The sequence below is a fragment of the Acartia tonsa genome, chromosome 7 (genome assembly GCF_053477335.1).
Source record: "Acartia tonsa isolate MP-2025a chromosome 7, ASM5347733v1, whole genome shotgun sequence".
Classification (NCBI taxonomy): domain Eukaryota; kingdom Metazoa; phylum Arthropoda; class Copepoda; order Calanoida; family Acartiidae; genus Acartia; species Acartia tonsa.
In genome coordinates, this window is record NC_137266.1 from 52548112 (window position 1) to 52561072 (window position 12961).

Below are 12961 nucleotides of genomic sequence, written 5' to 3' on the forward strand. Positions count from 1 at the left end.
CATTACATTTGTTTATAAACAAACTTATAAACAAAATCAAATCAAATAAATTCTGTAATAAAAAAACTTATTACATTTTTTATACACAGAGAATAGTTATTCATCGCATCGTTTTATAGACAAATTTCCGCGGATATTGAAATGAAAAATTACAAGAATACAACTGGTATTAATTTCATGATTTTTATTTTAGTATTAGTGGAAAATTTTTTGTAATACAATGTTTCAGGGGCGTCCAAGCTTTTTATTTTGGGGTGGGTAAAAATTTTTAAAGGGGGGGGGGGGTAAAATGGCGCGCGAAGCGCGCCGCAAATTTTTTTTACCCCCCCTGAAATTTTTACCCTGGGGGTAAAATTTGCTTGGGGGGGGGGGGGTAATTACCCCCCCTGAAATCTGTTGGCAGGGGTAAATTTAGTTTACCCCCCCCAAAATTTACCCCCGGGGTAAAATTTTTGGGGGGTGTAATTTAAATTTTATTAAATATATAGTATTAAAATTGCGCGCGAAGCGCGCAAAAATTTTTTTTATTAGAGAATTTTTATTTACCCCCCCAAAATTGTTTGGGGGGGGTAAATATCCCCTCCTAAATGGTTGGGGGTGCCTACGGCACCCCCCAGGGTAGGGGTAAATTTTAAATGGGGGTGGGGGGGGGGGGGGTAAAATGAAAAATTTTTTTTGGGGGGGGTAATCGCCCCATTACCCCCCCCCTTGGACGCCTATGAATGATTTACATGATTTTTTAGAATGGCTGTGAGCCGGTTCTAAACCAGCGAATATTTATCGGTTTCGAAGCCATACTGGAAAAAAACTTCTCTCTATACTTCTAATATGTAAAAGTTTGCCTTTGGTAGTTGTTGGTAATCATTTAGGGAAGATAGGTTTATAGATGTAAATTAAGATAAATTTGTATGGAGTCTGTGTTTTTTTGGAGGGGTGTATCTCTCAGGAAAGGGGTGCCTGGATATTTGTGAACAAGATTCACATACAAATGCCTTTAGAAACATCTATTAAAATCAGAGCATAAAAACATCTTTATAAATATCTGTATATTAACAGGGATCTAAAGGGATAAGACAATGGCCGATAAATTGATGTACATCCCAGATGATGAAACACAAAATTACCCCTTACGTAAATTACAATTAGTGGTTGAAACGTTTGGACACTTAGCTGAATGAACCAACCAATAAAATTTTAATAGGATAACATTATTTTAAAACTTGGTCACTTTTTGATATATTTACCAACGCGTTGTTGTATATAAATTGTCAGCATATTATAATTCTTCGACCAATTAATGCTTCCTTAGTTTTGAGGACCTAAAAGGATTAATTAAAAGCTTCCCGCTAATTATCATTTAATAAACAAGAACGAAACCTACCCCAATAAACGGCGTAGGCACCAGTGACAACAATGCAACAGGCAAACACAAGTATCCAAGCCACCAGAAGAACATAGCTAAAATAAAAACAAAGATGACAGAATCAGTATAATAGTGAAACACAAATAAAGGATGGAGTGACAGAGTTACTTAAAAGGCAGATGGCAGTGGCCATTATTTTTGAACATATTTATTAGGGTGGGTCGATTTTGGAATTTCACATTAGTAGACATAGGCAAGGGTTACTGGGCCAATATAAAACCCTGTGAAACTTGAAAGAGGTTTTTAAATCCAAAAACAACGGGCGCGCGGGGGGTGTAAAATGTGTCAGCCACCTTATAAAACCAAAAATTGAAATTCCTTCAAACACAGGCATGTTGCATATCAACCGCATTTAAATGCTAATTACAGATCTGAAAACCGTTTTGAGAAATATTGATTCAGTCTGAAATGATTTTCAAATAACCGAGATCTTATTCAAACTAGGAGCATTTCAATGCGGTCTTTTTGATATGCAACATTCCTGTGTTTGAAGGAATTTAAATTTTTTGTTTTATAAGGGGGTGGGCACTTTTTATACCCACCGCGCGCCGGCAGCCATAAGAGCCAAGTCACTTTTGAAACTTGAATGGGGCTTATCATACATATATATGACTTCCGCAACTTATGATAACAGTAAAATCTAAAAAAAGGGGGAAAATGGACCCACCCTAATATTTATATTAAAAAATCACGAAAACTTTCAAATGTTTTGATTTTTATATTATTTTAACATGACTTTTTTGATAATTGACAAAGTGTTTTGTACTAAAGGGTGTGCAAAAAAAACTGCAGACCTTTTTAAAATTCCAGTTGCACGGCTTATGTTAATGGTAGAAAAATACTATGCATACCGCTAAAACTGCTTTGAACTCTAGTTTAGGAAATATAAGAACAGTTCCTGTGCTACAAATAATTTAGGAGCTAGGTGGTAAAATGTCCCAAAAAGTTTTAAGTCAGTTGGGACATTTTACCACGTACCTCCTTAACTAATACGTAGCGTAGTGCAGGAACCGTTCTTATATTTCAAAATTTAGAGTTCATGGCGGTTCTTACTTTATGCGTTGTATTTTTATACTATTATCACAAGCCGCGCAATCAGAATTTTAAAATGGTTATTTTTATCTTTGAAATAAGATATATTTCATCTTAAGTAGCAGCTAAAAAAATCCAATTATCCCAGATCGTTACAAACTGACTGATAATCGGACTGACAGACATACATACTGCAAAAATAATTATAGAGTAGCTTCGCTTCTAAAGCTCAAGCCTTTAATTTCATCAAACCGTAGCTAGACAAAGTGTCTAAAAAATCAGCCCTGTGACGTCATAAAAAAAGGAATTATCCATCTCTTTTTAGTAGGGTTTTCTTTCTCACTTCTCTTTTCATCTCCCTCATTTTTATGATGTCACATGGCTGATATTTAAGACACTTTGTCCAGCTATCATCAAACCAACTTACATGATAAAGATAAAAGCTGCGCTGACAACTCTACCACCTATTCTTCCCTTGTTACTTCTGTACACTTCTTGACGGGTAGCTCCTTAATTACATCAATCAATCAATCTATCAAAAAATCAATCCTTCCTTTGTTACTTCTGTACACTTCTTGACGAGTAGCTTCTTAATTATATCAATCAATCAATCAATCAATCAATTAATGAATTAATCTATTAATCTATCAATCAATCTATCAATCAATCTATCAATCAATCTATCAATCAATCTATCAATCAATCTATCAATCAATCTATCAATCAATCTATCAATCAATCTATCAATCAAATCAATCTATCAATCAATCTATCAATCAATCTATCAATCAATCTATCAATCAATATATCAATCAAGCAATCAAGCAATCTATCAAGCAATCTATCAATCAATCTATCAATCAATCTATCAATCAATCTATCAATCAATCTATCAATCAATCTATCAATCAATCTATCAATCAATCTATCAATCAATCTATCAATCAATCTATCAATCAATCTATCAATCAATCTATCAATCAATCTATCAATCAATCTATCAATCAATCTATCAATCAATCTATCAATCAATCTATCAATCAATCTATCAATCAATCTATCAATCAATCTATCAATCAATCTATCAATCAATCTATCAATCAATCTATCAATCAATCTATCAATCAATCTATCAATCAATCTATCAATCAATCTATCAATCAATCTATCAATCAATCTATCAATCAATCTATCAATCAATCTATCAATCAATCTATCAATCAATCTATCAATCAATCTATCAATATATCTATGAATCTATCTATCTATCAATCAATCTATAAATCAATCCATAAATCAATCTATCAATCAATCTATCAATATATTTATGTATCTATCTATCTATCAATCAATCTATAAATCAATCTATCAATCAATCTATCAATCAATCTATCAATCTATCTATCATTCAATCTATCAATCAATCTATCTATCTAACTATCTATCTATCTACCTAAACCTGTAGCCAGACAGGAAGTTCCAAGAATCATGATTGCCAGTGCTGCCATGGAAACTCATAGGATCTACCTATCTAACTATATATAAATCTATCTATCTATGTATCTATCTATCTATCTCTAAACCTGTGGCCAGACAGGAAGTTCCAAGAGTCATGATAGCCAGAGCTGCCATGGAAACTCATCTATCTATCTATAAATCTATCTATCTATCTATCTATCTCTAAACCTGTAGCCAGACAGGAAGTTCCAAGTATCATGATTGCCAGAGCTGCCATTGAAACTCCCAGGATCTATCTATCTATCTATCTATCTATCTATCTTTCTATCTTTCTATCTTTCTATCTATCTATCTATTTATCTATATATCTATATATCTATCTATCTATCTATCTATATATCTATCTCTAAACCTGTAGCCAAACATGAAGTTCCGAGTATCATTATTGCCAGTGCTGCCATTGAAACTCCCAGGATCACGAAGGTCAACTGAACTGGCTCAATCCTAAAATATGAATATATCAAAGTATTTCTTTAAAAATTCATTGGTGAGAAATTTCATAAAAGAAAAGACGCCAGAGAAAGAGAGGGGACAATACGCTGTTTATTAAACTAGTCTCCAAAGTCCTATAATAACGTTTTCTTATTCGTTGGCTTAAAAACTTTGGGTTCTTAGATTAGTGGGTTCATTAAGTTGAGTGTTCAAACGTTTCAACCTCTACTTCTATCTACACAAGGGGTAGTTTTGTGTATCTTTATTGGGGATGTACATCAATTTATCAGCCATTGTATTATCCCTTTAGATTCCTAGCTAGACACATCCTGACTGACTGACTGAATGAACCACTTACCATTGTAGACCTCTATATAGCTTAAAAACATCTTGAAGTAGATACATGTTAAGATTTACTATTCTGTATATTACTATTTAACATTTTTATGTGGAAAGCCTCTCTACAAGTATTGTTATAAATCTTCCCTGACTGACTTAATGAACTACTTACCATTGTAAATATCTGTCAAGCTTAAAAACATCTTGAAGAAGATACATGTTAAGATATACTATTCTGTATATTATTAGTTATACTATTTATGTGTAAAGCATCTCCTTATTCCTTATTATACTTCCCTTACTGACTTACTGAACCACTTACCATTGTAACCCTCTGTCTAGCTTGAAAACATCTTGAAGAAGTCGCAGGCTAAGGTTTACCCCTCTATACATAGTGCCACAGAAAACTCCAACCTGAAAAAACAAGAATGATTTTTCATTGTTGACCAAAAATAGGGGGGGGGGGGGGGAATCATCGTATCACATACAGCTTTCCGCGGATATTAAAATAAAAAATTATAAGATAAAACCAGTTTTGTTAGCCCCGAGGGACAGGTTAATAAAATTAGTAGGTACTAATTCTATTCTAATACGATGCTATGCATGATTGTTCAGTATGGCTAAGAACCTGTTCTAATCCAGCGAATATCAATCGGTTTTGAAGCCATGCTCGAAAATAGAATCCTGTAAGTGTTTAAGTAGAAAGAAAGACAAATTGACACTTGTGAATTGTAGAGTTGCTATACTAATTCTACAAGTATGTCTAAAAGAAGTCCATTAATGAAAACAAAACCAGTTATTTGGAAGGTATTATCAATAAATCATTGAGTTTAAGAAATATTTTATAGTGCCTAATTAAAAAATGACACCATACAATACAAATGACCAATAATAGGACAGTACTCATTTTACCATTGGTCAATATAAATGTATAGTGGCCTAACATTGGACATTTGTATTGTATGACGTCATTTTCATCCGGCACTATAAGCTTTTTTTCTGAGTTTAACATATCTTAAGCAATCTTTATTTTTTTTACTTTGGAAATAAGAAAATGAGGTTTCTTAAAGTATTCAACTATTACGGACAAACGGACATACAAACAATCCCTCATAGAAGAGTGGCTACTTTATAATAATCAGGGAGGGACAGACATTGGGCCGTTTAATTTTCTAGTCCCTAAGTTTTTATTATACCGTTTTCTTATTCGTTTCGACTTTGGGAACTTTCATTGAATTCTAATTGGATGGTTCTCATTAATTTGAATGTCCAAACGTTTCAACCACTTAGTGTAACCTACAGAAGGGGTAATTTTTAGTATAATTATTGGGAATGTACAACAATTTATTGGCCATTGTCTTATCCCTTTAGATCCCTAATAATAATAATACTTACTCCAGCCCAACACATTATAACAGCTATGAGGGTTGCATACGGAATTCTAGAGGAATTATTTCATTACATTTCAGTGTGTTTGTGTGTGTTTGTATATGTTATGGGAAGGTTTTAGGCCATTTAACTAATTTGTTAACAAAATAAATATACTGTGTAAAATTTAATATTTTATTAAATAAAAAAATTGGCACGAATTAAAATGTATGCAAGGACAAATATATCCATAAGTAGCTAGCCAGTCAAATTTTGCATTACTTCTTGCTAAAGACATTAAAAATGTTACTTTACAATAGTACAATTACAAATCCATATATTATCACTTGGATGCTGCATCAGATTATCATAGTGAAACTCACAGCTGGCTATAATACAGATATCAACCATCCACCCCCTTTACACCATCATCTCCCCTCCTTCTGCATGAATGAAGTGCCCAATAAATGAGGTCCATGTTAGCAACCTAAATTGACGACAAATTTTCCCCTGTCAATATATCCACTTATTATATATCCATTTTTCTGCTCGTTTTTAACCCTAGAATAAAAAAATCTTCTAGTTATCGAGTTGTTACAATTTAAATAATGAAATATAATTTTATGAATGTATAATCTGATGTTCATTAGAGCAGAAAAATTGCCTTCAACAAATTAATGTATTATATTATATTTATGTGTTCATAAGCGTTTAGATATTATTTGATTTGCATGAGGGGGGGGGGGGGGTCGAATTAGCGATTTTGTGTCAATTTTGGAATATTGTAACTTCCTTTAGATATCCATATTCTTCGTCGTCGGGGAGGTTATAGGTTCAAATCTCGGCCCGAGACTGCGTCATAGCTAAAGACGTTAAAATGGTTCATACTGCTGCTATGTAAGATGCGCGACTTTAATAGTCATAATATCTATGTATATTCTGCATCAATTTTAATAATGCTGTACTGCTTATGGGATAAATTGTCCTTGTTTTACTGCAAATATGGATATAGGATATACATACATAGATATATGGACAGAGAAAAATTTGTTGTCAATTTAGCTTGCTGATATGGACCTTATTTATTGGTCAGTATGTTCATTTAGTAGGAGTGGAGGGGATGGGGTAAAGGATATAATATAAAAGTCCATGAAAATGTGGTGCAACATCCAAGTAATTTATATATCGACTACTGCAAACTACTCAAGAACAAAAGCGACCAATGATGTGCAGCAACAAAATAATTGTAATGAAATATTCCTAAGCTTTACAAATCTAGTAGCGGGACCAAGTGTGTCAAATATTAGCCAAGTAATGTCATAAAAATGAGGGAGATGAGAGGAGAAGTGGTAAAGAAAACTCTTTTAAAAAAATGGACAATTACTCTTTTTTATAACGTCACATGGCTGATTTTGATACACTTTGTCCCGTTACCATATTGAGCCTAGTTGTTGTAGGAATCATCATGCAAAGTTTTAAATTAATGAAATATTCCTAGTGATGCAGCTAGCACAGCCGCCTTTTTGTCCGGCTCCCATCCTAAAATAATAATAATCATATTTCCACGGATATTAAATATGGCTGAGAACCAGATTTAATCCAGTGGATATCAATTAGGTTTAAAGCCATACTAGAATAGTTATTTATCGCATCGTATTATAACAGCTTTCCGTTGATATTAATATGAAAATTGTAAGATTAAACCCAGTTTTGTTAGGCCCGAGGAGCCGAAGTCCCGGGCTAACAAAATTGATATTGATTTTATGGTTTTTATTTTAATTTAATACGGGTCGATCCTTCCGTCTGTAATCGTTATTTTAGGCATGTTAGAATTGTCATATCTATTTCAAACTTGGCATGGTCCGTAGCAACTCTCTATCGTTTCCAGAATGTCCGTACGTCCATTTAATAAATGTTGATTTTCAGCCTTTTGTACAAAAAAAATTCGGATCTACTGCAGTTCACGGTAAAATATTGCTGGTAACGAAAATTGCTAAAAATCTATGAATTTTAAAGGCTGCTAGCTGCCAAACGGCTGAACGTACAGATCATACCCGCACACCATTTTAAGCGGTATAAGAAGGCCTACAAATAATCTGGAATAGCCAAGATCCAATGATGCACAGGGAAAGCTTCACTGAAGAAAAAAAGTGTAAAATAGGCCTTTTTCGCGCATTTCTCTGCACTGCGAGATAATTATGTATTATTGATTTATGGCTATTCCGGATTATTTGTAGGCCTTCTTATGCCGCTTAAAACAGTGTGCGGGCATGATCTGTACGTTCAGTCGTTTGGCAGCTAGCAGCCTTTTAAATTAATAGATTTTTAGCAATATTCGTTACCAGCAATATTTTACCGTGAACTGCAGTAGATCCAAAAATTCTTATTCAGTTCTGACACTCTAAAAGTGTTAATGTTTGTTTTTTAGAGCTATGCTTTTATGGATGTTGTCATCTTTTTTTTAAAAACAAAAACAAAATAAAATATTACCTGTATTTTATTTATTAACTTCTTTTGAAAATAATGTATATTATATTTTTTCACCAATAAGAAAAAATGTTTTTTTTCTTTCTTCACATACTCATTTTATACATCGTTTTTTAAATATAAAACATTATTAACAATCTGAAAATAATTAATTTTTATTATACATGTAGAAAAATGGTTATTGGTTAATCTATTACATTTTATTTTCCAGTATGGCTTTCAACAAGATTAATATCGGCTGGATTAGGACCGGTTCTCAGCCATCCTGAAAAATTATATATAGCATCGTATCACCGACAATTTTCCACGAATATAAAATAATGGAATTGAATATGTTAAATCTTGATTTGTAGTTCAAACTAGCAGTCTTCAAACTTTTCAATTTTCACCAATTTATCGATTATTGTCTTAAACCTTTAGCAAAAAAGTTTAACAAGTTAGTTTCGCAAAATTTAAAATTAATGATCCAAAAACCACAAACATATATGATAAATCGCAAATATTTTTTTCTACTACTTTTCTAATATAAAAGTAGTAGGATGTCTGTATGTCTGTCAGTCTTTTTAATTGTATGTCCATTAAGATCTCGCTAACCTAGAGCGTTATATCTAAGGGGGAGGGGGGCAAGAAGGTAGTATGCAGGGCCCTAGAGGGATAAGACAATGGCCGATAAATTGATGTACGTAATTAATGATGATCACAAACTTACCCCTTCTGTATATTACAATTAGTGATTGAAACATAAATGAATCAAAATTTTATAAAAGTCCACAAAGTTGTTATGCCAACGAATAATAAAACGTTATTATAAAACTTTGGGAACTTTGGATAATATGTGTATATCTCTTATGTTATATCTCACAGGGAGTAAGGGAGGGGATCGAATATTCAATTTTTAGGAGTCTTTGGGGACTGGCTTAAAGGGAATGTGCAAGAATTTAGCAGTTTCTGACTGAGTTTGGGGACTTGCGCATAAAATGCCGCTACTCGTTATGTATATTTTGAATATTGCAGACGGGGAGAAGGGATAAGAGAAGTGGGGGCATGGGAAATAAACACTCGTTGTGTTAGTTTGGAATGTAGCAGACGGGGAGAAGGGAGGTGGGGGCAAGGGGCAAGGGAAATAACCAGAATAAAAAGGGGCAGTCATATTCTTGCTAGCAGCTGGCCGGGTCCAATAATCACAAAAATAAAAATCACACCAAAAAACCTCAATATATTTCATCAAAAACAAGTTGTGATTTCACTTTACATGACGCTATGGAAATCTATTATTCAATTAACAATCCCTTTATAATTTCCTACAAATTTATTGGATTAAACTGGATTTCATGCCCTTTCTTTGATAACTTCTATATTGAATTAATTGCCCATTGTCCCCTCCCTTACTCCCTGTATATCTCAGGTTCAGGTACATCTTAATAAACGTTAATTAAAGTATAATTTTTCTAGAAATGCTTAAGATTTTAAGTCTCTTACTTATTCTGTAATATGATGATTTACTGAGGAATTTTTAAGTTTTTAAAAGCGAAGCTTTTCTATAATTAGGGTCGGTCCGTCCGTACGTCCGTCCGTCCGTCCTAAAAATGTAAGTTTGTCCATAAACATTATTCTGTATCAACCAGTTTTTCAACAAATTTACTTACAATTTTTGCATCGACTCTTATACATTTATATTCTGATTATTTAACTCTGACATTATACAAGTGTTAATGTCCGTTTGTCCTACCGTTTCAGTGCTTCGCTTTTAAGAATGTTGTCAACCTTGTTCTAGTACGTCCGTAACGGTCAGCTTTTTAAGTAAAACGGTTAGCTCATTTCGTTAATCTAGACATGTTATAATTGTCCTTCCGATTTCAAACTTTGCATGATGATTCATATAAAAGTTAACTACGATTTAGAAATCGTAGCAACTCTATAATCTATACCAGAATGGCCGTACGTCCATTTTACACATGTTGATTTTTTACTTTTTTAATGCCAAACAAATTTTTGGCGATATGATAATCCGATTGATTTGAAATACTGATTCCTGGGACAACAAAGTACAATGTTATAAGCGAAGCATCTCTATAATAAAGTCCTAAAAACGTAAACATTTCCTTAAACATTACTCTGTATTCAATCAGTTTTTCAACAAAATTATGTACATCGACATTTATACATTTATGTTCTGATTTTTCAGTTTAACAAGTGTTAATGTTCGTTTGTCCTACCGTTTTAGATCTTCGCTTTTATGGATGTTGTCATCCTTGTTTTTCTGTAATCTTTACTTTACTTTAATTTTGATAATTGTTATCATCCTTGTTTAAACTAAGAATTTTAGATAAGCTATGACTAATAAAAATAAAAAAAAACAATATGACTAATTTATTTCTGATTGTTTCCCACAAAGAACCTAGTTGAGCAAAGATTCTACCCCCCCCCCCCCTCCTTGATTAAGAAAAAAATTAAAAGTAGGGGGGAGATGGTAGTTTTCTATGTGTTTAATTTTTACTTTAGGTCAGGTTAAGTTAGGTTATATTGGGTACAGGGTAGCTCCGCAGGTAAAGGCATATTGACCCTGAAAGGTTAGGAGGGGGTTCTGTGCTCTCTAGAAAATTTGTGGGAAAGCACCCTTATAATTAATTAGGACCCCCCCCCCTTATAAGAAAAAACAATTGAAAAAAATGGGGCAGGTCTAACCTGGAGGGGCTTATACTTGGAACAAAGCTACCCTAACTTAACTTAAAGTGAAATACTAACACACAAAAAACTATCTCAAGTTTTTTACAATTTATCTTTAAAATGTTGGGTTGACTATTCAATCTAACTATTATTTTAAAATTATTCAAATTTAATTTTAATTTAAAATTTATATAGACATTAAGTTTGAACATTCTGTAATTTTATATCCTTGTTGTTTCTTAATTTGATGAAATCCAGAAACCACTAGGAAAGGGAGGGAGGGGACATAGGAATGTAAATTTTACTGGTCCCCAAAGTTTTATGATTACGTTATATCATTTCACGTTTGCTTGAAAACTTGTTTTTAAATCTTGAAAGGGTTATTCAAACTTTAGGGTTAATTTTGTTTGCAATAATTAGGAATGTACATCAATTTATTGTCCATTGTCTTATCCCTTAAGATCCCTGATAAACCAGCCTGTCACAACTGTCAAAAATTAATACCTACTATGCGTAGCAAAGCTACTCTATTGAGCTATCAAAAATGCAATTATTGATTATGATTTATTATGAGTAGCTTTAAACCTTCTCTAGACCCATAGGAAGCTTTACTGAAAAGGATCTACAGTTATCGAGATCTCAAGCTACAGACGGATAAACATCCGGTTACTTATATATACAAGTACATATATTTTTCATGTACAAATCAATTAACTAATTATCACAATCGGATTATATTTTGTTTATCACAATTGGGATGTATATAAAATTAATGTCCATTGTCTTATCCCCTAGATATCTGAATTGTAACCGACACTGTTCTAACTCACTTTAATGGACAGACGGACGGGTAAAATTGAATTGTGCTTCTTATTATAAAATCACTGATATGTAAAAATTCAACATTTATGAACTTAACACTACACGTTCAAACGTTGACTGTTACGCTTCCCTGATTAGCAGCGTGTTTGTCTATCTATCTATCTATCTATATATCTATGGTTGAGTGATCATCTCCACGCAAATATCCAAGGGCATTGTTTGTCCGCAATAAAACTACAGAATTTTCAAAAGCGGCCAAAATGCAAATCTGTAAAGCCAAAGATGCTCTGTCAGTGGAAAGTGTCATGTGTGACGTCATAAATATACGTCTAAAATGGAAGGGTAAGAGGAGAAGTGGGAAAGGATACACCCTAATAAAGAGATGGATTTAGACGTATTTTTATGACGTCACGCATGACACTTTCCGTATCTCCTCTAGGGAATCTTCACATAAAAATCTGAAGCCTATTTCATTAAGCAGCCATGTTAATACAATCTGATACCATCAACTAAAATGCGTTACTCTCTAATAAGACTGAAATACAGACGGACAAACACAGTGAATTATAAAGTAGATGCCTATTGGTCACTTACATTTACCTCTATAGGAACTATATCTACTACAGAAGCCATATCTATAAAATTCTTTGGATCATGGAAAGAAAATGAAGTAGCGGGTTTTGTCGTAATTTCACAGTAGCTTTTCTACTATATCTAGCCCCTGAGGGGCAATCATTAACATTTACTTAACCAAACCTAAAATAACCTATCAAAAGGTACTGTGAAAATTATTCTAATATTCAACATAAAACAACTAATGAATTAAAGAGTTGCTTCGCCCTTGAAAATTGTATAAAAATCCTTAAATTTTAG

The 12961-nt window shown here is 33.1% G+C and overlaps 1 protein-coding gene across 2 annotated transcripts in view; it reads right to left on the reverse strand.

The window, feature by feature from the left end:
• The window catches only part of M6 (neuronal membrane glycoprotein M6), a 12765-nt gene extending 6582 nt beyond the window's left edge, over positions 1 to 6183 (reverse strand). Inside the window, exons 1-6 of one of the 2 annotated variants that reach the window (XM_080166617.1) lie at positions 6140 to 6183; positions 5067 to 5158; positions 4376 to 4417; positions 4039 to 4088; positions 2883 to 2964; positions 1382 to 1458 (exon numbers count right to left, since the gene is read on the reverse strand). In XM_080166617.1, coding sequence (XP_080022743.1) covers positions 1382 to 1458; positions 2883 to 2964; positions 4039 to 4088; positions 4376 to 4417; positions 5067 to 5158; positions 6140 to 6154 — 358 coding nt within the window. In that variant the 5' untranslated portion in view covers positions 6155 to 6183. Of the gene's footprint in view, positions 1 to 1381; positions 1459 to 2882; positions 2965 to 4038; positions 4089 to 4325; positions 4418 to 5066; positions 5159 to 6139 lie in introns of both variants that reach the window. The other variant, XM_080166616.1, reaches the window with a different exon arrangement.
• Between the last annotated feature and the right edge of the window lie 6778 nt (positions 6184 to 12961).